At 39.7% G+C, this 27,672-nt stretch overlaps 1 protein-coding gene across 1 annotated transcript in view; it reads right to left on the bottom strand.

Moving 5' to 3' along the window:
* The window catches only part of RAD51B (RAD51 paralog B), a 449,375-nt gene that overhangs the window by 210,998 nt on the left and 210,705 nt on the right, over window positions 1-27,672 (bottom strand). The window contains exons 7-8 of the mRNA XM_042459821.1: window positions 22,439-22,557; window positions 4,120-4,198 (exon numbers count right to left, since the gene is read on the bottom strand). Coding sequence (XP_042315755.1) covers window positions 4,120-4,198; window positions 22,439-22,557 — 198 coding nt within the window. The remainder of the gene's footprint in view (window positions 1-4,119; window positions 4,199-22,438; window positions 22,558-27,672) is intronic.

Genomic DNA, 27,672 nt, shown 5'->3' with positions numbered 1-27,672 from the left:
CCTAGACTGCGAGGGAGAGCAAGGAAACCCTACAGATTGATTAAGTTCTAGACCGAGGTTTTTGCCAGGACAAAAGTTTAGTGATATTTTCCATAGCCACACCTCTTAATAACATATTGGAGAGTGCTTCTGGGGCAAAAGGGGTGCTTGTGTAACAATGTGAGAGCTGAGTTAATTTATTCCAGGAACAAGCCACCTGAAGGAAAAACAGCTGCCTGGTTGTGTTTTTCCTTGTTGTGTCTATTACGTCTGTTTTGACTGGTGAAATTTATGAATTGGCTTGACTATGTAGACACAATTGAATTAACTGATTTGATTCTTTTTTTAAAAAAGGTCTACCCACTTTCTTAAGAAACATCACACTGATCTCTGATGTACTTGAAGGTCCATTCTTGCACTGTTCTGTAACACTTTCCCTTAGTTCTGGAGCTTTCTCTCGATAGAGGGCAGTCCTCAAAGGTTCGAACCATTCCTGCATGTTCAGCCTTTCACTGCTGGGACAAGATCAGATTCATATATAATCAAATCTTCAGCACTATTATAAAAGCTGGGTGAGCTCCCTTCATTCAGTTGTTTATATCTGAAATTTCTAGGAGAATCGTTAAAAAAAACCTCTCTGGTCTTTCCAGGTTTTATCCAAGAAAAGTAAAGCCTGGAGAGGTTACCAGAAGCCCTCCATGGCAGATCCCTGCTCCCTGCTCCCAAGCTAATGCACCCTTGGAAAGATGTAAAGAGAACTAATGGTGGAGAGGGTTTATTCTTAGGTCCTGGATATATGTGAGCCTACTGAAATACATAATTTGCTATAAGTGTTTAGTCCTATACTCTGTCCATTTCGCTAAATAGGGAGGCAATAAAAGTCATTTTCTGTATCGACTGAAGAAATAAAACAATTTCTCAATATATTTAATTAAGTCCTGATTCTGGAACAAAGACCCAACTTGGACTGGCAGCAAAAAGTGGGCTATAAAGAAAGTGAACTAGCAATTATTAATTTTTCAAGGCTGTTAAAATCCCCACCCCACAGGTTAAATCCCCACAAGCTAAATGAAATTTCACCCATTCCTACTTGAAAACAGAGGGAACCACCGTCCTGACTGTTATGAGACCAAAGCATCACCACTGCATTCAATCACAAGCTACATTGTGGTCATATGAGGAGAAGTTAACAGGGTTCCTCTTCGCCTTATATACAGTAACTGCTGATTGTAGACTGACTGCTTTGATTGTGATTTCCTGCATGGCAGGGGATTGGATGGCCCTTGTGGTCTCTTCCAACTCTGTGATTCTATGATTCTCCTGCAAATCACCTTGTTATATTGGAAATGCTGAGCTGCTTGTAGACTTTTGGAACTTTTTGGCAGGATTAAAATGTGAGAAGGAAAGAAAAAGAGAATTAAGTGAGGATATGGACTGACATCTAACAGCAAAATGAAAGGGGGTATGTGTTGTACTATGGACTTAAAGAAGGAGGCTAAAAAGATTACTGTACTGAAAATGGTTCCTCTATAAAAGCATACTTGATCAATTGGTAACGGCAGAATATGGAGAATAGTGGATCTTTGAAACAATCCGTAAATGTAAAAGTAGGCAGGTACAAACTGCTTGAGTTCAGGGGATGCACTGCAAACCCCCAATCAAATGGGAGGAGGTCACACCCCTGGCTGTGGCTATGCCACTGGGGAAAACCCCTATTTTTGTATCTAAAGCAGTCACTTCCTCATCAAAGCTTCCTTGTCTGAAACATAGTTACTTCATTTTCTAGCACAAAAACATTTCTGTTTCTCCTCTGTTAACCATCTATGATAAAATGGGGTGGAAGTGTACTGCTCTGACTTATACACCATCAACAGAATCAACATCAGTCAGCTGAATGAAGAAAAGGCACTGCTGGAAAATGCATGTATGAAATAGAAACAGATGTCCAAGTGATTTCCAATTCTTGTATGTGTGATGTGCACTAAGGCTCATATCTCTGACAGAAAAGACACCTTTGAACCTGGGTGTTTAGCCTCATAAAACAAGGCACAGAAAGAACAAATATAAATATGTTAGCTTGTTCATATTTTCAGAAGAGTTTTAGGTTTAATAAACATGCACTTCTACCATCATTTATGTACCATTATACAATTCAGTGACAAAAAAATTGAGATCTGTATTTGAGGATATAATTGACAAAATGCAAATTCAGGCTTCTGATTTCTTCTCTTGTGTATATTATAAATCATAAAAAATCAGAATTTTAAACTCAGGAGTCTCATCAAGCATGTAAGCCCCACTGAGATTTGCTTTTATTTTTCCTTGTTTGGACAATGTGCTTGAAACACGGTTCAAAATCTAACTGAACCCTTTGACCAGCCATCCTTGTCTTCAAACTGTAGAGCAGCATTTCTCAAGAGTGAAAGCAGCAATAAAAGAGCCACTAAATAATTGGATTCTTTTCACCACTGAGCACTTCAGGTTTACAATGGCTCAGAAGTCTCCCACTGCAGTGCTCTTGGCCCGCTTGGTGATCATCTAAGATGATATAAGAGGTGTGGTTTTCCCTCCACCCATCTCACTAAACAATTTTCTGTGCTTGTACCTAGACCATGAGATCCAAAGAGATCAGGCAATAGAGCAGCAATTTACATCAACAAAGGGGATTTTGATGCACTTCTCTGAATGAGGCAGCATTACCATGTTAATAGGTTGCTGGAAACTTTTTTGCAAATGGAGAACAGTTCTGCTTTCCATTTTAACTGTAACAATAGCAAAGGAGCTCCTTAAACTGCATCAAACAGCAGTCGGACAAATCCCTAACTAGCCATCCGCTCCTGCCGGGTTTTTTATTAACCACCAGGCCATAGGAACAAAAGGGGGGAAACAACTTGGAGTTTTAGCTTTATTCCCACCTCCTAATCCCCTAGGGATGGCAAAAGGAATTGCCTGCAAAGCATCGAACTTTTTTTTATTAAAAAACTACCCACTGCCTCAAAAAACCCAATATGGATTTGTTCTAAGGTGCTTCTTCCTGTCCTTTGAAATAAAATAGTTTTCAGGTATGATTTCAAATAGCAGGAGATTTTTAAACCTCCTGGTTAACAGGGTTATGACAGGACTTCCCCTCCTTTTCCCCACACCCAACTCCATTTTTCAGACAGCTGTTGTTCTTCACCAGTTCCCACACATATCCACTTGTTCCCTTGTCACATACTTTGAATGTGCACTCCTCCTGACACTGACGACCTCACATAATAAAGAATGAATGGAAATGTTGCCTCTGCAGTGAGACTGTGGAACAGAGCCCATTCATTCACACTAAAATGTGCTTCTGTCACCACGGTACATATACCATCCTTTACCTGATTTCTCCCTACAGACTTTCCTCTAGAAAAACACATTCTCTCTTTTAGGCAGTTCTTGCTTGCCTTTTCAGCTGGCCCAAGGAATCTAAACATAGTCTTTTTTGCAAGTTATGTTCTCCCAGCCATGACTAAATGCAATGAGAATGGGCAGAAATTTGGGTTGGCACACTTCTTTACCACTACTCCATTCTCTCATCAACAACAACCAAAAAACTCACAGTTTCTTGGTTGGACTCCTGCAATAGACAATCACAGAAGCAATCCCCTAGTATTCTGTACCTCTTAGCACAGAAAGTAACACCTGAACACAGAAAACTCATGTTTATTTGAACGTGAGGTCTATCTGACCACTCAGGTGTTTCCAGTGATCAGTGTTCAAACACTAAGCAGGTTACTTAGTGTAGGTATCACTTTCTACTTATGGTGAATAAAGCAAGGGAGAGAAATGTGTGATCCTCAAGAGCCATTCCCAATCTTCTTGCACAGGTAAAGGGGGAAACAATACACGGTATTTGAAAATGCCTATATGGCTTTAAGAGCCCTCTTTCATCTTCACAGAGCTATAACTTGGCTGAGTATCTGAAACAAAACAAATCAAGGCTTTTGATATCCGAAATAAACCATACTGTTTATGCAGAAAGAATGAGCCCACAGAAAATATGTCTTGAGAGAATAATGCAGTGTAATACATAGTGTAGAGTTCCTGGAATAGTATTACTTCAGAATGCTGAAGAGAAGTATAACAAAACTCATTTTCACTTCATACCTTTACCTTGGAGAACCAAACCGGATTTTTCAATCACATATAAGAAAGATGTAAATGGTGCAGAGGGGGATTTGGCAACCAGAAGCTGCAAAAACAAAGACAAAACAAACAGTAATTCCTTTGGTGTGCTCATTACAGTTGCAATTTGCAGTAAAAGCCAACAACTCCAGCCACAAATATTCTAGCATATTATCTCACAGGAGTGCTACAAAGACTTTATGCTAACATTTCTTTTATTTTTTAAAAAATGTGTCTTAGTTCTTTATGTTCAAAATACAGATTTAAAGTTTCCAAACTTCCACAGTCTTTGAACATTAGTTGTATAAATTCCAGTATGAACAGGCAAAGTTCCAAATGCCTGGCTGATCTGTATGTCTCAGCAAACACAGGAGAGAAGAGGAACTATGTCAGAGCACAAAGAGGTCTTTGCATTAAGAAAGAAGAGTAATCTCTAACATAAACTAGCCAAAGCTTGCACTTCGACTGGTTGAGGTTTCTGAAAAGCACCCATGGCATAAAATATTGCACTGTAAGGCCAATACAAGTGCATGTAACCAGCATGTATTATGATTCACATACAGAAACTCCAGAATGGACGCTGGCAGTTCATCAAGGTCTGAGGACTCATTGACACACAATCCAAATTTGAAGCAGATTTCCTCATTCATTTCTGCCTCAGGAAAAAAAGGGAAAGGAACTGGAAAGCAATTTCCCAGTTCGTGGTTTTCACAGTGGCATTTCCAACTTTGTAGCCCTTAGGGCACCATTTAACAAGGCTGCTGATCCAAAGCACATTCTGGTTCCTTTCATAGCTCTCTTTCAATTACAGTGATGTCATGCCCATTTCACCAAGACCCAGAAAATACAGCAGAGCATACCACTTTCTTTATTTTATGTATACATGTACATGTATATTTAGAAAATATCACAAAGACTGCAAACAGCACTGTCATGGTCATTCTAGTGTCTCAAGATTAAAGTTCTCCAGTTATGCATCTTGTAACTATTATGAACTTTGCTCCATGAAATATTCTGCCATTTCCCATTGATCATTAAATAACACAGTTCAGATGCAAGGATCTTAAGTTTATTGCTAGCATACCAAATAACATATTGATGTTTAAAGTATTGTTTTACAAACCAAAGGGTTTGGTTGCCCTGAAGTACAGCTGAAGGCATTCAGATAATCTGAAATTCCCTTTGTAGGTTCTTAAGTAGCAACACTATATGGGGAATACTCAGAATCTGCTACAAAAGGAAGCTTGCTGATATAAAAGAAGAAGTCTTTATAAGATTATTTTTATATGTCAAAATTTAGAGCCATCAAACAATTTAGCATGCCATCTGCTATACCATTTATATAGTTGATGGGTGTGGATGATCAGTCAAAAATGCTGAGATTATTGCATTGTCACTTTTTATTTGTATTCTCTTTTTAAAATAAACTAAGTAAGGCATGCAGTCAGGAGGATTTGATCATTAACAATTCCAAAACAAAGGTGATGGTCTTCCCTAAGAAGGAGCACCTTCAGAAATGGTTGTTAGATTAACATTTGATTGAGCAATGCTACAGTTTTTAATCTGGGGGTAAAAGTATCTGTTCTCTAGTTACTCAATAAGCACAGAGTTCATAGGTGAACTGTTCCAGAATCTCCACACTATTAAAACCCATTGATTTTTAATCATATTTTTCCTTAAAGTATTTGAAAACCAGGGCTCTCAAACCTATACTTTATAAAGCCCTAGCCCATATAATTCTGCCTTGTAACAACTGCAGGAAACAACTGTATCTTTGTTAAAGTGCCAGGTGGCAAAACAAAACTCAAACAGATTGACATAGACGGCATGATGCTGGAATTTCCATTCCACCAGGTACAACCACTAAAGATGGTTTAAGACAAAACACTTTGTCCTTCATTCCTCAAGAAACCATTTTAGGATGCAGTGCATTGTACACACAAACATCCTGTCCAAACTGAACTCAACCAGTTTGGAGCAGAAGTTGACTGTGCTCAGAACCAACAAGCTAGGCTCTAAATTAACTAGTTTGCAATGACATATGGAACAGATGTGTGTTTTCTGTTGTTTTTATGTGATTACTGTTTGTATTAATAAACCTTCATGGTACAGTTTTCAAAAACCAAAAAGGTAGACAGTCTACCTGAAACCTAGGCAGGAGGGGGCAAGGCTTGCATTAGCATTAGGATCATGTGCCACTGGGTTTGTACAAGCTGGAACACAAGGGAGACTAAGCCCATTCCAATGACAGAAGAAATTGTGACTGGTCCTAGTGTCATGCCCTGTAAAGAAGTTGGAGATTCGGAGGAGGAAGCTCGGCGTCAATCACAAAGAATTTATATCAAATGCCAAACAGCAGGGAACAGCTGCACCAGTGAGAACTAGAGTTAAAAGTCTGGGAAGAATGCCAGAACCTTTGTCAGAGGGTAACTGACTTCCCTGGTGAAAGCATCCTGTTCATGGACTCTCTTGTGGCCTGACTTCCTGGACTGGACCTTTAGACTTTGAACTGATGATTCTGCTTGTTGGAACCCTTGACTTTTGAACTGATTGACTAACTCTCATTCCTCGAATCCTGGCTAACTGAACTGACTAGATGATACAAGAATCTTCACCCAAGAGTGGGGATATCACTGGGTGTATCATGTTCTCTCTCTTTAAGAGGTGTCATGCAGCAGAGTTGCATAAAGGAGGACATTTCAACCTTCATTACCTGGCAGAAGTAAGAACAAATGAAATTGCAATGATTCTCTAGTGAATTCATCAAAATGTGTTATTCTGGAATTGTATCAGCAGTAGGTGGAAGTATAAACATGGTGTTCAAGCAGTAGATCCATGACAGTGGAGATGTAAACATAAAACAAAACTGCATTTGTCTTGCATGGATCTTCTGAGGAACACTTCAGTAAACTTGACCAGTATAAACAATGTACCACTGAAGCATTCATACAGACTCTGGCATTAACCATTTAGTTACATAGTTCCATCATTAGTCAAACTCAACCACCAGGCGGGTTCAACTTGGAAACACCAAGCTGAACAGTGTTGGCTAACTCTGGCAGCTCTGGGGACCATTTCTGCTTCTTCTTGTAACTCAGCAAGCCACACCAAATCAAAATACTTTCTCCTAGATTTCCTCCCCCCCCCCCCACACACACACATAAGTGAGTATGTGTGCTTGGCATTTCAACCCTACCAGGCCTGTTTTAAGTCTGAAATGGCCCTTTTCTGTTTTGTTTTGGTTTACATTTGACTTGGGGGTTCTTAGGGGGCATGTTGGAAGTCCTGGCAGGCCACATGCAGTCTAGGCCACTGAACCTAGAAGAAAAGTTTGCTTCTGCTGCCTCTTTTTATCACAGCCTAAAACAAATATATACAACCAGCCTTTTGCTTAATATCTAACACATTAATGTCCACAATGTGAGCACCTTTGCCAAGATATTCAGCCAAAGAGACTTCATCAAGGGATGGATACTGCTACCTGCCTAAAACAGAGAAAACCAAGGGGTTGTCAAAGACTTGAGACACTACAGTATACCCAGCAGGTAGTTTTCTGCTTAGTCAGTCACACATTGTGCAAAGTCTAAGGCCATTTCTTGTTGTTGTAACCAGAGAGTATTGTAGGCATAGTGTATGCCTCTTTACAGAAAGGCAGGGTGCCAACACACCTGGAGGCTGTAGTAAGACTTCTTCTCCAACCTTCCATTTTTGGGTAAAGTGCTGGAGCATGTGGTGGCTTCTTCGCTCCAGCTGTTACTGGATTAGATGGATTATCTAGATCCATGTCAGTTTGGTTTCAAGCCTGGCTATGGGACAGAAACAGCTTTGGTCACCTTGGTAGATGACCTACACAGGGAACTAGACAAGAGAACTGTGTCCCTGTTGGTTCTGCTGGACCTCTCGGCGGTTTTAGATACCATCGACCATGGTATCCTTCTCAGTCGCCTCTCTAAGGTGGGGCTTGGAGGTACTGTTCTACAGTGGCTCCATTCTTTCCTGGAGGGGCATTCTTAGAGGATGGTACTTGGGGATTCCTGCTTGATTCCTTTGCCATTGGCTTGTGGGGTCCCTCAAGGTTGAGTGTTGTCTCCTATGCTATTTAACATTTATATGAAACCAGCGGGAGAGGTTGTATGGGGTTTTGGAGTAAGGTGTCACCAGTATGCTGATGATACCCTACTCTATCACTCCTTTCCATCTAATTCCAGTGAAGCTGTTCTTGTGCTAAACTGGTGCCTGGTAGCTGTGATGGAATGGATGAGATCAAGTGGGCTGAAGCTTAATCCAGATAAGACCTAGGTCTCCAGGTCAAAAGGCAAATCCGGAAACAGGGATTCAGCCTGTGTTAGACAGGGTTACACTCCCCTTGAAGGCTCATTTGGTGGGAACAAGAGATAGGGCCTTCTCAGTGGCTGTTCTCAGGCTCTGGAAGTCCCTCCCTAGAGAGGCCAGGTTGGCCCCAACCTTGTTTTCCTTTCGGTGGCAGATAAAAACATTCTTATGCCACCAAGTCTTCTCAAACTGACACAGGTTGATCTTTAAATGCTGTGTAAGGTTTGTACAGAGCTTTGGATAGAATTTTTTAATACATTTTAAATTTTGATGTGTAATGTTTTTAACTTTTTAAATTTAATTGTTTTTGAAATTCTATATCAATATTTTAATGTTTTGTATTGTTTATAACTTGTATTGTTTAAAATTATGTTAGCTGCCTTGAGCTCCTACATTTAGGAGAAAGGTGAGATATTAAATAAATAAATAAATAAATAAATTCCTAAGAACTGGAAGTGCAACTGTGCACTTCACAAACTTTCTCTTTGGAGCAAGGCTTCTCCTAATTTATTATAACCAGAGGGAACATTGAATGACTGTCACACTAGTTCATGGGGCTGCTTTGCACTGGCAAAAATATCCTTATAGAATGCTTTCTGGAATCATGGGAGAGTTCCATGGTATGATGAAATTGAGATTTTAAATTCAAAATACACACTCAGCTGTGGCAAGGAGGAAGGCTTTACCAGAAAGCAGCGCTTTCTGGAAAAGTCAGTTTGTCACGTGGCACTGATTGCTGCAATTACCGCTTTGAAATCCTCTAACCACAATTAAACTGTGATGGTATTCTATTACTGGAAATGGTGAGAGAAAAATAGTACATCTAGTATCCTGTTTAATGAAGTATGCAGTTACACTAACTGGTGTGATTCAGCTGCTGTGTCCATACAAATAGCATATTATGCTGTGATGCATATGATAAGGAAAACCAGCAAGTGCCTTAAGAACCACAGCAGAACACTTGTTGTTGCTGTTGTTGTGGTCCCTTTGGTTCTTTCCAATTTATAGAGACCCTAAGGAGAACCTATTTCAGGGTTTTCTTGACAAGATTTGTTTAGAAGAGGTTTGACTTTGCCTTCCTCTGAGGCTGAGTGTGACTTGCCCAAAGTCACCCAGTGGGTTTCCATGGCTGAGGCATTAACATGTAGTCTTCCAAATGTTGTTTAATTACAGGCCCCAGCATTTCTCATCATTGGTTATGTGGCTAAACATATTGCACTTTTATTCCAACATTAAGAGCAAGTATGGTGAAGTGGTTTGAGCATTGTTCTATGATTTTCTGTGAGTTTTCCGGGCTATGTGGCCACGTTCTGGAAGAATTTATTCCTGGCATTTATGGGGTGTATATATAATTGTGTGACCCTTGGTTGGGAGGAAGTGATTTACATGTTAATATGTGTGTTAGTTTGTTGTTCATTGCAAGGCCTCAGGGGGGAGGATATGTGTATCTATTTAATAAGCAATCCATTGTCTGTGGGGAAACCCCCTGACCCTGGGTAGTGTTCATTTGCATGTAGTGAGTCGTAGCTGCAGTGGGTAGCCTTCTATCTCCTCAATGTCTCCCAAAAACAACAACAGTTCCTCTTCTGGAATGATCTTTAAGGGTTACACATACACACACACACACACACACACACGTATGCATACAGACCCATCTGCATGTGCATACACACACACAGTTCTGAGAAAGTTAGCCATAAGCAACAGATGGTAGTGCAATGCTTGCAAAGCAAGATCAGGCAACTCCCTTGGCTGCTGCCATGGCAATAATAATAATAATAATAATAATAATAATAATAATAATTTATTTGTGTTTCCCCGCCTCTCCCAAAGGATCGAGGCAGACAAGAAGGGGTGCCATAGCTGGATCTGGCCAAGGCACCCATTGTATCCCATCTCCTTGTCTAGCATTTTAGAATACTGTTGCTCTATGCAAGCTCAGAATCCACATGTGGGACTGAACAGAGGCCAAAGAAAACAAAGCCTTAAACTCAAAATCCACAAAAATAACTATACATGCTCCATTTAAAAAGTTTTTAAATTTGCTACATTGTCTTTGCTTTTATGACAAATAATGTTATTGTTAACAATGACATTTGTAAACTACTTATTCAAAGCAAACTGTACAACATTCAGATGGGTAATATTTAAATTCAAGCTAAACTCTCTAATTATGTAATTTTGCAACTATAGGGCTAAACAGATCGTCCAAAAGGGTCAGCATCAACATGGAGTGGGGGCCACATGACACACACCCCAACTCCACCCCCAAGCCATCATCACAACAACAAACCGACCAGATGGTGGGTGGCGTTATGGCGCTCCTTTGGTGTGGCATTCAGATGAAACATGCCAAAAGGAGTGCTAGAAAGTGCCACAGTGGCGGCAAAGGTGCCCTTTTTCTGTCTCCAAAAGGAGGAGCATTTTGCTGCTTCTTTGGGGGGTCTGGAAAAACACCACATTGCAGTGGGGCTGCAGTGTGCGGTAGTGGCAGCCCTGATCCAGTGCTAAAAGGGGCAGCGGCAAGCCGCTCCTTTGGGACTGTCTGTTTTGTCCCTATATTTGCACAGAAGAGTACAGTGAGAAGAAATGCATTCAATAAGCAATGTCATTCAAGAAAGGGTGCAAATAACTTTGAATTTTCAATTGAATTCATGTTCTAATAAAAACACTGCAAAGCAAACAAATCTTTTGTTTGATCATGCCGAATGTCTGAAACAGACAATCCTTATTCCAGAGTCTCCATTCTTACTGTAGATGGAGAAAATTTGTTTTTTCAGCTGCTTCAAGAAAACAGGAAAAGAGCCAATGGGGAAAACAACTCAGCTGAGTTTTGCATCAGTTCAACAAACTTAATTTTCCCCTGTTTGCTTGCATATTCTTAAACATTTAGAAGTTTAATCTGATGTTCTAGCATAAAAGCATACAGGCAAATATTTCCCTATCCCAAAGTGAAAATAAAAAAGCTAGAATCCAACCTTTCAAGTGCTAGCTATAGTTAGGAATACAAGGAGGAACATAGGAAGCTACCCAAATTGCATTTGTTCATCTAGCTCAGTGTTATCAATAACGGCTCTTCAAGCTTTCAATTAGAGGCCATTCCCAGCCCTAGTTGAAGATTTCAGTAACTGAGCCCAGGAGTCTTTGCAGGACAAAGTCCATTTTGTCACTGTGTTGCATCTCTTTCCTCAAATACCCCAAGGCTCTGGAAGCTTGCTTAGCTGAATCTATGCAAGACTTGATTGTAAAATAGGTTAGTAAGCCCAGTGACCTGAAGAAAGTATGAGCACCTGTCAATTATAAGGCTTTGGTTCCCCTATTCACCAAAATACATATTGTCTTAAGAGTATTCTTGGATCCAGCAATGCACCTGGATTGTCAGATTGTTTTGAATTTAACAACTCTCATTCATTCCCGCTGCCTTAATAACCTTGACATTTATAATAAGTTGTATGTAGCACCTACCCTGAAGGACAGTTTGGAAGCTGCAACTGGATAAGAAAATATTACATCACCAGGAGTGTATTACATCAGTTCTCCAAAATTTGTATTGACTTAGTTTTGAACTTTTAGTTCTTGTACAACACACCATCTCTTTTCTTCTGGAGTCCCCTGTGAGCAACTTAGAGCGCTGTCTCTTGGAAATGTAATTTGTACCTTAATGACTAGTATGAACATAGGGGACCAATCTCTGTATTACCCCACACTGGAAGAATTCCCTTCTTCTGGAGATACAGCAAATCCTAACAACAAACTCTTTCCAGCTATTTTGTTAGGGATTGCATTTAGCAGCCAGAACTAAACATTTGAAGATTATATTAATTCATAGTTTACTCTGAACCTTTTCTTATGGAGTGACTGTGGGGACAGGGATAGTGGGGTAGAGTGGAGACTTCTCTTTTGTGTCTTTCTCCCCTGGCTCTGCAACTCCCTACATATATCAATTCCTGGCAACTGAGTGGATGTGGAGGGCGGCTGCCCAAGGCATCTGGGGAAAATAGAGCAGTTAAGCCAGAATGTACCTGAATGTAGGTAAAGGTAAAGGTAGTCCCTTGACATTAATGTCTAGTTGTAAGTCTATTTGTAAGTGTAGGAGGCGGTGCTCATTTCCATTTTTAAGCCGAAGAGCCAATGTCTGATGACTGCTCCAGTAGTCATATGGCCAGCATGACTGCAGTGAACACTGTTACCTTCCCACTGAGAAGTGGTACCTATCCATCTACTTGCATTTGCTTGCTTTGGAACTGCTAGGTTGGCAGAAGCTGGGACTAGTGACAGGAGCTCACTCCATTATGCAGCACCTGGGCCTCAAACTGCTAACATTCCGATCTTCCAGTCATCAGAACTGGTGTCTTAACCATTAAGCCACTGCATCCCTTCAGGTACCAGAATGTACCTAAGCACATATTTGCCAGTAGCCAGGGAGACAGCACTGCATTGCTGATTGTCACTGAAGCTAGGCAAGAGGTATAGGTTCCCTTCAATATCCACAAAACTATGGTAAGTACACTAGTGCAACCAGGAATGGTGGTGGTTATGCCAGTGTGCCACTTAACAGGATTCCAGCCATAGTAGGCTACTGTGAGGGAGCCATTTTACTACGCCATTGTATTTAATGGGACTTGTGCATCCATGGATTTTGGTATCCTGGAACCAAATCCCAGTGGACACCAAGGGCCCACTGTACAAGTGAAAAAGATCTAGGGGTCTTATTAGACCACAAGCTAAACATGAGTCAACAGTGGCCAAGAAAGCCAATTCTAGACTGTATCAACAGGCGTATATTGTCTGGATCTAAGGAAGTAATAACATGCCCAGAGGGTCACCATAAAGCAAAAATGACTTGGAAGCATAGAGCAACAACAATATACAAGGAAATACTCTTGTGTATTTTTCCTTCTGTTGTAGTCAGAAGCTGGTGGTATTTCTTAATAAAGTTAGGTGAATTCACACTGCATACTGGGAGACATAGCTCATAATCCATGAATCAAAATTTGTCCCTAAATAAGAAGACTGACCACTTATTCTGTGTAGTAGTGGAAAAAGGCAGACCACCAAAGAGTAGTACGTTTGAAGAGGGTTTTTTTTTTTTAAATTAAAACCAGGTTAGTGGGTCACAATTCAATAACACTCTTTATGGAGCAGTCTAAATGCAACATACCTCTCCCTTCTCCATGAGAAAATCCTGTCCAACGGAAGCTGCTTAGAAAGGGATTTCCTCCCTCCTATTTTATAGAACAGCAGCAATGGTTGCTTGGGGCACTTTATGAGAAGTGGGCCATAAATCCTGTCCAATTAGTGCAGACAGTACACAGGCACCATTTGTGTTGAGTATATCCCACACAAGAACACTTCAGGAGGTAGGGATCAGAATAAACAGAAGCAAGATGAACAAACATAAGCCACTGAAGTGGCCCCTTCTCCAGAAATTCATGATGACATTTTCTTGCCTTGTTTGCTCTCCCCCACTTTCCCACTCACTCAGTTCAACACTCAGACATTAGACAGCATGCAAAGTATTTGCATTATGCTTTCTGTTGAGAAAGACTTTTTCCAATTGTAATTTCTTGTCCTCCAGGAAGTGGAAGAGGATTTGTATGGTATCATTCATGTACACAGTGATTTATAAAGAGCAACAAATGGAAAGATCCCTGCTTCAAAGCCTAGCAACACAGATAAACTTTATCACGAGTACACCTTTAATTACCTGTTGCAGGTAACTGATCATAAGACATTCTCTATCAATGGTTAAATACATACATTGGGGACAAACTAACCACAGCATTGTTCTCACAGCCTTACATTGTTTGGCCTGTGTTTTACCAACATCATTCTAACTTGACATGATTGGAGATTTGGTTGCTAGTATATGTCATTTGAAGAAAAAAAAACATATTCTTCAGTTCCTCAATTGTTCAGCACCATTATAATACAAATATAACAGATGCCTTGCTTGGGAGTTAGATAAACTAAAGGACAAGATACATCAGCAATACTTCTTGATCCATAGAACAAAACAAAGCATAGCAGGATAGAATTCATCCATCAAATTATTATTCAGGATGCAAATTTTACTGTACTCTCACTTTAGATGAGAAAACAACAACAAATCTAAAATTGTTCAAGTTTTCTTCTTTGCACACTTCAAAAAACTTCCAAGTCCAAGCATCTGGGGACTTCCAGTGGCAACTTATCTATGCCTGTATAATGTATATTGTTAATTAATTAAATACTGTACATGAAATTTTTAAATTGGTTGTTACATATGGCTAAAAATATTTACATAGCCAATGCAGTGGTTTTAGCATTGGATGACAGCTCGGGAGACCAGGGTTGAAATTTCTGTTTGGTCATGGAAACCCAATGGATGAATCTGGACACATCAAACCTTCTCAGCCTCAGGGGAAGGCAATGGCAAACCCTCTCTGAACATATCTTGCCAAGAAAACCCTGTGGTAGCTTTGACTTAGGATCATTGTAAGTCAAAAACGACCTGTAGGCACACAATAACAACAGAACAAAGATATTTACGGCTACCTATTCTCTGTCTATGCCCCTCCATCACAACTTGATGAGCTTTTGTCAGTCAATATGCAGCACTTCTCATTTTGTTTCTTCTGGGCATTGGTAAATGTCAGACAATCAGTATCTAAGTTGCTAGTTTGTAATCTCCAGGAAACTGTTCTATAGTGCTTTCTCAAAAGTCATAAATACTTGGGAGTTATCATGTGATGACAGGTTGACAGCTATTGTGATAAGCATGAAAGAAATGTTACCAGTGTCTCTCCCCCTCACTTTTTTATGAAGGGCAGTGGCCACCCTCTTACACACATATCTAAACGAAACTAACAAGAGTTCCAAACTCTAGCCAAGATTTATCCAAGCTGTAGACAATACCATAAATATTTTCACCCAAAGCACTGGTTTTTAGCATAAAACATATATTTTAATATTTATTGGTAACCACCAGAAGAAGTCATCCAGAGGTTTGGGTTACAATGTAATCAATGTGAAGGGAAGATAATTGTTTTAGATAATGAGGCTCAACCAATGCTGGATGGCAATGCAGTCTAAAAAGCTACAGATTTAAGAAGAGTTCTGGATGTAGAGGTGGCAGACCTGGCAATGAGTGCCTTTTTGTCAAGTTAGTTTGATGCATCTATGATCCCATACCAGATTTAGCCTCAATTAATTGTATCTTGGTTATATCCAGATTAGACAACTGTAATGCATACAGGGCTGCTTTTGAACACAATCAAGATGCTTGAGATGGTTCAGAATGTAGCAGCATTTATGTTGGTAGAGGACAAATGTTTGCACCTGCAACTCTGCGTCAAATGCATTAGCTTCCAGCATTTATTTGAATTAGGGTTGCTAGGTCAGTAAATGATCTGAGTCCAAAGCTAGGACTTAGGGATAGATCCTTAGGGTGATGTTACAGGTGGAAGCCTCTAGTGATGCTAAAAGGAATGCCCCTTGATGATAATATTGTGATACATTAAGCAACAACCACAGTTGTTCAGAGAATATATTGCAATCTGTTGGTTTTTAAGTCAAACAAGAAAGCATTTTACTAGTATGAAATGAAGTTTTCCAAATTCTGCACTGTTTTGGGGGGAGAGATGCACATTTTTCACAGTGTAGTTTTTTAACACATTTGCAAACACTGCTTTTAGTTAGGGAAAGTGGTGGTAACAGAAGAAAGAGAGTGACAGAAAAGAAAAAAATTGGTAAGGAGGGAGAAGACAAATGTAAACAAGAAATATGGGTAGCAATGGAGAAAAAAAAAGAGGATAAAGAGGATAAGATGAATGGAAATAGAAGAAGAGAGAGAAGGAAAGGAGAAGATATTTATCTAGGAGCCATGTACATGTAATAGATGGCTGACATAATATGAAATGATACTATTTTTGGTGGACTGTAGAGTGCTTTTCATTTCTATCTTTGATGTTCATTTTATTAATTAGTATTAACTTCATTCAGGTGTTATTTAGTTTTTTATTTCTAGGATATTGCTACAAGAAAATGTTGTTAACTTCTAAGAAATAAATCTCCCAGATCTTGGCTTCTCTGCTGGGGATAGAACATTGTCAAGTTTACCAAAACAGTGTATTTTGTTGATATAAATTATACACACACCCATGGCACAAACAATTACTAGGGAAAATTGGTAGAGGTACCTGATGCTATAAAGTCACTGTATCATTTTTTTTCCATTTCATTTAGCGTAGCTTCTAATTTACCATAGTTCTTACAAAAGAAATCAGCACTGATATCTGAATGCTCAATAGAGTAATATCAGAGAGTGTAAAATAAACATTCTTCCTCTATAAAATCCTTTCTGGAAAAAAGACATAAATCCAATCCTACTGCAATTTTCTGCCAATGTTTGCTTTATGCATACATCCCACACATGTCCATTAGGAGGACTGAGTCCTGATTAAGAGCAACATAATGAATAAACATACTGTGCACATAACTCTTCAGCCAAGATATAGCACTTTAAATCTGTTTCTTTGATTCTTCCTGCCTCTCCTGCACCAATATTTCTACCAGTGCTTCACAAACAAAGAGACAGCAAACATTTTTAAAAGAGGGGGGCAGCTATTTGAGTAAATGAGCCACTTTGATGGCAAGCAAATCAAAGGGATAATAAAGGGCCTGAGACTCAGCTGCCACAGAAAGACCATGTTGTCCTTTGCCACTTATGGCTATCTCAAATCAACATGCCATTCAATATATTTTTATATTTATTGGAAAGGAGAAGAAATACATTCCAATCTTTGCTTTCAAAATTAGCTGGTTTTTCCAAATTTGGAGTAGAGCTATTTTAATTTTTTTTGGTAAGGAATAACCACAAGATAGTCAGCTCTCCACATCCATGGATTCTGCTTTCAAGATTCAACCATCCATGGCTTGAAAATATTCCGAAGAAGCATTCTAAAAAAACAAATTTGATTTTACCATTTTATATAAGGGGCATCATCTTACTACTGCATGTCAATGTATATAGAGTCAGCTCTCCATATCTATGGATTTTTTTTTATCCACAGATTCAAGCACCCATGGTTTGAAATATATATATATATTCAAAAAGCATACCTTGACTTTGCCATTTTATAAGGGACACCATTTTCCTATACCATTGTATTTAATGAGACTTGAACATCCACTAAGTTTGTTATCCATGGGGGACCTGGAACCAAACCCCAGAGGATACCTAGGGCCTACTGTAAAAAAAATAAAGTTTTATTATTAATTAGACTTGAGAGTCAGTGAATTTTGGTATCTACAGTGTGTGCGTGTGTGTGTATGTCCTGAAGTCAACCCCTAGTAGACACCAATGGCTGTTTTCAAAAAGACCTCTCATGGATATAAAATAGTCTAGCCTTCCCTCCACCTTTGTGGTAAAACTTCTGCCATACTTCCTTATGTACATGGGAGGCATTTGTGGGTATTTTTTTCAAACAACAAACAAACAAACAAAACTTTTTTAAAAAATAAGGAGATACTGTAATGTGAAACCCAGGGAACATCAAAAATGGCTTTGGTGGCTATCGTTCCCCTACTCTGTGGTAGATAGTCTTTTGACTTTGATTCAGACTCAGAATGTCTCATTTCTTCACTGCCACTCTGCACATATGCAAAATTTAAAGCTCCCAAGGCTTTTGCATAGTTTGGTAGAAAAATGATAAATTAACACTGGCTGATAGCCAAGCCTATAGCCCAAGTACAAGTCACACTTCCCTGCAGAATGGAGGCTGAAACCAATGCTCTGTTTGCATGCACAAGTGGCAGGAGAAGCAGAGGTGTAAATATAATCAGGAAAAGAGAGGGAAAAAATCGAGTATTTGCAGCTAAATTGGAAAGGGAAAAAATTACCCAAGAAACATCCTATTGTTTGTACATCCTGAATACCCACATTATTTTGGGGTACAAATATTTTGTTGTATTCTGTTATAATAGCAGTTATAGAGAGGCCAAAAAAATATGAGCCTGTCATTTAACCCTGGTGGTACAGTGGTTAAATACCAGTACTGTAGCCACTAGGCTGTGAGTTCAATTCCAGCCAGGGACTCCAGGGTCAACTCAGCCTAGCATCCTTCCAAGGATGCTAAAATGAATACCCAGCTTGTTGGGGGAAATTAGCTTGAAAACTACTTAGTTCAGCATGAAGTGCTATAGAAATGTAGCTGCTATATCTAAAAGATCATGATGATCTTTAAGTGAACTTCTCATGAGTGGTCACAAGACATGAGGCATGCGTAAAGGAGCCATGTACTTAATGGCTGTGAATATTGCTGCTCCCCAATCCTGCCATGTGCCTTTCCTTTTGAAGGTCAAAGACAAAGAAGTCGGTCAGCCTAAAGTCACAAGCCAATCTCTTTGATAGCCCCCATTGTATTTTCCAACATCTCATCCTATCCCAAACTCCATGGGATTGTCCAGATCCTATCCTATCAGTGCTTGATTAAATCAATGTCACTACCATCAACCAAAAGTATTCCTTCTGTAACTCTGAAGTTACAACCAGCTGAGAATAGGATTGCCATAATTCTGTTCCACAAAACTAGCAGAAAATGTATGGAAAAATGTAGGACAAAAAGTAGGCTTGAATATAGGCGTGCAGCTGTGGGAGTGTGCGCGCGCCTTAGGCACGCACCCCATTATTTCCCCCTCTGTTCATCCTTCACGTATAAGTGGTGGAGGCAGGTTCGAAACCCGTGACAACCGAGGGAGGACTGTATATGGGAATTATGATTTACAGATAACATTAGTGCAAAAAAGCATTGCTAAGGATTCTGTATGGTGTGAAACAGCAGGAGGTCAATGGAGGGGGGGGGTTTGACACCATGAATTCTTGCACCGGGTGACACCAACCCTAGAGATGCCACTGCTCCCCTTCTCTCTTCTTACTTTTGTTCTACCTGCAATTTTAAGTATAGCTGTTCAGTTAATGTAATACACCCCTACAAACATTAGATCAAAAACGTCCTTTGCTCCCTCCTATTCTTACACATTTTGATTTCTAGGCCCACTGCAACCATCACATTTGAGTCACTGGGGGAAACTAGATCTTTTTTTAAAATGGTACAGTCTTAATAAATAAATGCACAGAACATGCAATGTGTTTTTCACCTAGTGTTCTATTTAGTGGAAGAAAGGGCTTGCAAAAATGGGTAAAAACATCATTTAACATACAAATAAATTTAGACTAGGAAATAAAAGTTTTCAGCATAACTGTCCCTTGCCATCACTCAAGATTATGTCTATGTGACCGTAGTTAAGCTAGGATACTATTTATACAGTTCTAATCAGACAAGGGCAAAGACAGCTGGTCTGTAACCAAGGACACCCAGAAAGTTATGTCTGGCATTAGCAGGCCAGGGGAATCTTGGTCTTACAACATGGGAAGGTGACTAATCTACAGCTCCTGACACATTTATCGACAATAGCTCCCTTCGTGTTTTAGGTGCATGAAGAAGCAGCAAGGATTCTGTGGAGCTGTTTGTTTAGCCTCAGCCTCAAGGTCACCTGCCTCCTCCTATGAAAAAAGGGAGGTTTATTTTTTAAAAATCCCTGTACAATTTAGAGCACTGTACAAGGCTTCATGTATAATTTAGAAGAGTGGGAACTCAGGGTTCTGACCCATAAAATGAGACTCCCCTGAAGAGGTCATTCCTTAACATGAGAAGAGCAAAGAGGAAGTGAGCAACCTTGGGGGCAGAACTTAATATGTATCTACACAACACATTCACGTTGCTTCTTCAATCCAGTAATACTTGAACAGGGTTGATACATTTTTCTTTAATCCCAAATATTCCTGGGGGGGGGGCAGGAGGAATCTTTTTTCAACTCTTGCCTGTAACACACATGTAAAAAAGGAAATAGTTTCCTTTGCCACCCTTCCAAGGGGTATCTGACCATACTCAATGAATATCTACCAAATCTTAACGAAGAACCATTAATATTTGGAACAAAAGCATCTGAGCCTGAAGACTCCTCAGGGGCTCCACCCACAGTGAAGGCAGAGGCCATGACTTTCTTGACCAGGTTGGGACTGAGAAAAAAAGACAGTAAAATTTAAACCCCACTAGCTGCAGTAAAATAACTTCTCTTGGGATTCAGGATGTCTCTGTCTCTTGTGCAGCCACAAACACCTTATAATTTTGATAGTGTATGTTCTTTATCAAAGAGTGCAGAACAATTCATTATGCATCGACAAAGCTATTAGTAAAGCTGAGATTTAAAGCTGTATGAAAAATTACATTCAGTGATAGTAAAACTTCAATTACATATGCCAAATACAGAAAATTCAGTAATATGCTTACTGGAAAGATGTATGCTTGCATCTTGTCTTTCTGTATCTTACAGTTAGTTAGTTAGTTTGTTTGTTTCCCACTCTTTTCCCAGGACTTTTCAAATCTCCTCCAACCCAGGCCCACCCACTAAAATGTTTTCAAAGATATCACTTGAATTTGTGAGAGCTGCCTATTACATTGGTGGCTGTATTTTTACTCCTGAGAGATTTTTACAGCCTATTGGAAGGAAGGAAAAACTATGTTGGCAGATGGAGATGACAAAAACGCTACTCATAAATAGCTAGAAAAGATAAACATTCATTTCATAAAATGTAAAACAAATATTTCCATTAACTGACAGGAAAAACAAAATTATGTTCATGCACCTAAAAGTCTATGCCTGGAACTGCTACAACACAGCAAAGGATCAAATCTAATTGTGTCTGCTGGCAGAATGGCATCTTCCCCCCCCCCCCTCAAAATGTGATTTATTCTCTTGAAGGACTGACCATCAGGGAAGAGTCTGGGGGATTGCCACAAAGGATGGGAAAGATCTTTGGACAAGTGGAAATCCACTTGCACAGCATAGGATAAAATCTCAACATTCACCCTCCCAGTTAATAATAATCTAAATTCTAAAAGGCTAAAATGAAGGTTATTTATATTCTGAAAGAAGATTTTGAACCAGCGAATGGAATTACTGATTGTGATGTACTGAATATATATGACCACTATATGTATGTGCAAACACATATTGCAGCTTTTTTTAAAGCTAAGATGTTCTTTCCCAGACACAGATGAATATATTAGTTTTCCTATGTAATCTTTTCATCCATCACATGTGTACGCCTATGTACCTGTAGAAGAAATAGCTACCTCAGGAATCTGAAGGTGTCAGACTAAAAAAGAAGGCAGGTTGGAAATAAGTCTCTTCCAATGGTAGAGAATCCCCATAACATTGGAAAAAAATGAGGGGCAGTAAGAATGACTCCACATCTTCCCCAGCTGCAAATGTGGAGATGAAACAATGCATGTGCCAAACCAAGACAGCTGATAACAGTTTACAAACACTAGTATTTACACAACAGCGCATGGAAGCAAACACAGGAGAACAAAGGCAGTTATACTTGAATCTTCTGCTATTAATTGCCAACTTTTATTGTTTGACAAACAAATAAGGCTATGTCTTCCCTTTGCTGATATAGCAATTGTGGGGATAAGGGAAACCGGTTTCTGAGAACAATCTTTGCATTGAATGATGATTTGTAGTGGGGGAAGGTGGAGCAAAGGGTAAAGTCTTCGGCTTCTGTGAAGTCGAAGGCTTTCATGGCCGGCAGCCATAGTTTTTTGTGGGTTTTTCAGGCTATGTGGCCATGTTCTAGAAGAATTTCTTCCTGACATTTCACCAGCATCTGTGGCTGGCATCTTCAGAGAATGGCAGCCACAAATGCTGGCGGAACGTCAGGAAGAAATTCTTCTAGAACATGGCCGCATAGCCCGAAAAACCCACAAAAAACTCTTCTGCTTCTCTTCCCCTCCCCACAGTGCTTCTACCCATATTTACTAATACTAACACCAGAATTACAATGTAAGAGCACCTTTTCCAAGCAGAATGGGTTAGCTGGACCTAAAACAGAACCTGTAAGGGTAACAAGCCTTCTTGGGTTCCTCACCTGTCGTGTGTGTGAATCCAGATATTGCAAGATGAATCTTGTATTCACACTATGACTCCAAGTATTCCCCAGTGCTGCAGTTACATAGCCAGATTCTCCATCTCCATTTCTAGAAGGTCCTGGGATAATGAAAACAACAACAATAAAGTATCAATGTTCTGATCTTATAACAAAGGTGTATTTAGACTTTTGAGTTTAATATATTTTTCAAGCTAATGTGACAGTGATAACCCTAAAAAGGAAACATATAACATGTCCATGTTAGGCTGGATGTGCTTATTATTAACAGTGCTAATACAAGATTTTTTTAAAAAAAAATTGCCAATCATTTCTTAATTCTTACAGTGAGTAAAACCATTACTTGTATTTTGCATATGATCAGACTAAGTAAGCTTGCACCACTATCTTCCATAAAAGACCTGTAATGTGTATCCAAACAAGTTTCATTAAAAAAAAATCTGCCAATTGAGGTAGGATGAAATCCACACCTGGTTCTTAATTCTAAGATGTGATTTATTCCCACAGCATGTAAGATTTCTACAGAAGAGCCACAATCTCTCAGATGTCCCTGTCTTTGGTATTTCTGTATACTATACAGGATATTAAAAAGAAGCAGATAATTATTAAACTTAACATTTTAAACATCCTAACACAATATGTGGCAAAGCAAAAGAATCTCCTTTGCATGAATCTTTAAGTTTCTGGAGTGTTCATGAGAATGAAGCAGGTGACCTCTCTGCTCTTTAGTATCAGAGCCCGGAAAATGGCTAGACACCACTGTTCTAGAACCAAGTATGGTACTGGTTTAGATTACTTCAAGCAGGGATCCATCATGGTAAGATCCATCATCAGACAGCTTTGTGGTTTTTTTTACCTGTTAGCAGCCAGAATGGAACAATGCAAAATTGTTGCATGATGGCAAATCACAGACTCAAGTCTACTAAACTTCATGCTACCAGAGCTTCTTTCTTCCAGTTAGTCTCAAAGGTGCTATAAAATCCCTTCATATACTGATGGCTATGTCAGTGTATCTTTGCTAATTTTCAAATGGTAGATTTAATAATGATCTGTCAAATTATGGTCAATATTTGATAAAAAGGGTCTACCCAGCTATCTAGATAATTAAAATTGGCCAGACATCGTCATAGTAGATTCTTGGGACTGCCTCTAAATATGGAAGTTTAATCTTATGTAAGGTTCTTTTGTTTCTCTCTCTCCCCAGCAGGGTAGTTTTTAATTATCCTCATAACCAAGACAAATTTCTCTAGCTACTTCACCTATATGGTTTCTTCATTGTTTACTCATATCTATTTTCATATCCCCAAATTAGAGCTTGGAAACTTACTTTTAATAAGAAAGAATATAATGGCATGATGGAACTAGCTATATCAAAGCAATGGCATGGTGAAGCTCTGAGTACCTATTCAAATGATATTGCAGTACAGACATTTGGGACTCTGCAGCCCCACAGATGTTGTTGAATTGCAACTCTCAATAGCACCAGCCAGCATTGGCAAAGGTCAGGAATGCCTGGAGTTGCAAGACAAAAAAGGTCTGGAGAGCTGTACAAATCCCACCCATGCACTGTATCATTAAATGACTGAGCATACCAAAAATATTTAGAAGATTCTGTCTGACTCATTAGAAAGCCAAAGGGTTATTGATACCAAAATTTCCAACATTCTTTTTTCTGCACCATTTATCACCACTCCCATTCTGGAAACTGCAATATGGAGATGGAAATGGCTAGCATGTGGTTAATCCAAGGGGAGGAAATACATAATTACCTCTTCATGGCACATTCCTCTACATATCCAGGACTCCCACTGATGTCAACAAGTCCTGACTGAAGAGGGGAGGCATGGTTTTGGGCACAGTGATTACAAATAGAACAGGAAAATAGATTACTTTGCCCTTACCTCTAAGGGCAGAAGCCTTGTGGTACCAGGCTATAGCAGCACCTGCCTTGACAACACCTTGCAGGGCTATTTGTGTGATCCACATTCAGATAACTCCCCTCCAGAAATTTACTGATATGTATACTGCAGCACAAGACAGTTTTTGATGGCAGAGTAGCCTCCCTTTTACAGGTCAAGTAGGGGAAAACATCTCTTGTGGGAAAAATATTCTGTTTAAAAGAAAAACACTATAAACCTCTTTCAGCTCTTTCCTTAAATTTCTGACAACTAAGGAAAGCTAACCAGGAAGAAAGAAATGTGAACCATGAATGGAAACTGATCTGTCCTCCACCACCACCCCCATCCCCACAAGACAGTTCAGTGGCAATTGACTGACAAAGACTATGCCATTTCTCCAAGAACTGGACACCAGAAGACACCAGAAATCTTAAGGGCAGGAAATCAGAAATGGCAGTAAAAGAAGTAGCAGCTCATGTATGCTGTTATGTTAACTGTGAAATGAATTTTAATTAGAACATGAAAGAAGGTAAGTGGAAGTTAGAGTTTTTAAACAGGTATGTCCTGTCTTTGACGTCATTGATAATATTTGGGGATGAATGTCACTTTACCCTAAAAAGGGCTGCAAAGGGTACCAGTTTGTCACTGGTATTTTTTTAATTGCTAAGATGACCACTCAAGGTTTGTTTTCTTATCAAACATTCCTTCTCTATGTGGGTTATGAAATATAAAACATAAAACCTCACAACTCTGTTACTGTTCCTAGGTTATTCTTGTTTGTTTCAATTTCCCCCCATCAGTCCTATAATAATAGAGGATATTAGGCAGACATTTGCAGGTAAGTTTAATCATTCCTTTCAGCAAAATGAGGTAGGAGCCTCTAAAGGCTGCAAGGTGTTAAAGGAAAGAGCACCATACTCTAACTCCTAAGGGGACTAATGCCTTCAGTGCAATGTAGATTGGTCTGTTTAAAAACTTCTTGATCAACTCAGTTTAATTGCAAAACAGTTTTTAACATATAGCTAATTTAAATATGACCATGTAATTTTTTAAAAAAACATTACATTTGCTTAGTGCTTCATACTGAATTAAGTAGTCTCTAAGTGATTTACAAAGTGTAAGCTAATTGCCCCCAACAAGCTGGGTATTCATTATAGCGACCTAAGGAAGGATGCAAGGCTGAGTCAATCCTGGAGCCCTGGGATCAAACCCACAACCTTGTGGCTGCAATACAGGCTGCAGTACTGGCATTTAACCACTACACCAACAGGGCAATTTTACCTCCCACATAAGAGGGGATGATGATGATGATGCTTATTATTGTTGTTGTTGTTGTTGTTGTTATGTTTATTTATAACCCGCCTTCCTTTCAATACAGGGACTCAAGGTGTCTTTTCAGGGATGCCTTTTCTAAGATGGCAATTGGTCCCAGAGGTACACAGAAGTCTAAAAACCAAGGAAGCATATCCCCCACTACCTGCAACTGCTGCTTTTACATTTATTAACAGATTTAAGTTTATGTGATTTCCCCATCCTCTATTTTTAATTAAAAGAGAGTCCTAATCAAAATAATGAATAAAGATAAACATTTTAAAAAGAATCCCCTCCAGCCAAAACACATGCCTACAAAATGTGATGTCCTTCACATTCTTTTTACCTCTCACTCTTCACTCACTGAATTTCAAGGTCTTTCCCCTCATGACGGTATTTTGTTTGATCAGAAAGTATGCCTGAAAGTCTTGATGTCCAAAATGATGACCTCACTCCCTGGACAATCTGGCCAAGGTGCTTTCTGTACCTGTTACATGGCACAGGCTCCACTGCCAATCCATGTGTAACTAATAAACAAAGGGCTGGAATCCATTCAAATGTACATGCCAACATTTTACATATAAATCACAACTGACATATATTAAACCAGTCTGCACTGCATTGTCTTGCAAAAAAATAAAACACAGTGGGAGGCATTGGCTCATAGTATAAAGATACACATATCGTTCAGATAAACTGGATTTGGAGAGATATTCTGTTTCCACAGCCAATTGCTCACAGCCAATCCATTATGTTCCACAGGTACACTGGAAGGCAGAATCTATCATTTTAGTCTGCTAACACAGGGCTTTGCCAATACCAAATATCAGCAAAAGAACTTGCTGATAGAACCTTCATGTGCAATTCAAGGTGTGTACTATTAAGACAAACAGACATTTCTCCTGTTTGCCAAGACTACAATATTCAAGCAGAGAGAGCCACAGTCATTTCCCACCCGGAACATCAGGATGAAATCCACCCACAGCTATTCGTTCTTTGTGTTTTCCTAAGTACACCAGAGAAAGCAGAAGTTGTTTTCTGACTGAGATTGCAGATCAGGACAACACAAGCACTCTTTTCTTGGTTTTGTAAGTCATTTTAGGAGAGTTTCTGGGAAGGACAGAAATTTAATAATGATAATATTTTCATTATTTATCCTGAACTAAGACTGCCAACAAACTGGGGTGGGGGTGGAGACTAGATGCATCTTGGCTTTTGGGTGATAACTAAAAAGCACAGAATGAAGCCATTTTTTTCTTCAGATCATAGATAGCTGTTGCTGTTGCTGTGTGCCTTCAAGACTTTTCTGACTTATGGCAACCCTAAGGAGAACCTATCAAGGGGTTTCCTTGCAAAATTTGGTCAGAGGACGTTTGCAATTGCCTTCTTCTGCAGCTGAAAGCATGTCCAAGGTCAACCAGTGGATTTCATGGTTGAGCTGGGAATATGTGATATATATATGGGCTTGCCTCTGAAGACAGTTTAGAAAATGAAGCTGGAAAAAGCTACAGTAGCCAATGAACAGTAGTCCAATTGTGGTGCACTGGTTAAATGCCTGTAATGCAGCCACTCACTCAAAACTATAAGGTTACAAGTTCAATACCAGCAAAAAGGGCTCAGGCTCGACTCAGGCTTGCATCCTTCCGAGGTTGCTAAAATGAGTACCCAGCTTGTTGAGGTCAGTCAGAGAGAAGGCTGGCCCAGTACCATCAGGGGCTAGCCTGAAGAAGGAGGCTCCTCCCTCCCTAACTGTCATCTTTCAGCCTCTGAGGGAGAGAGTAGGCTGGCCCAGTACCATCAGGGGCTAGCCTGAAGAAAGAGGCTCCTCCCTCCCTAACTGTCATCTTTTGGCCTCTGAGGGAGAGAGTAGGCTGGCCCAGTACCATCAGGGGCTGGCCTGAAGAAAGAGGCTCCTCCCTCCCTGTCATCTTTCGGCCTCTGAGGGAGAGAGAAGGCTGGCCCAGTACCATCAGGGGCTAGCCTGAAGACAGAGGCTCCTCCCTCCCT

Source organism: Sceloporus undulatus, chromosome 1, assembly GCF_019175285.1.
Source record: "Sceloporus undulatus isolate JIND9_A2432 ecotype Alabama chromosome 1, SceUnd_v1.1, whole genome shotgun sequence".
Lineage (NCBI taxonomy): Eukaryota > Metazoa > Chordata > Lepidosauria > Squamata > Phrynosomatidae > Sceloporus > Sceloporus undulatus.
Note: the sequence above shows the minus strand (reverse complement) of the source record. Positions and strands in the feature narration are given on the sequence as shown.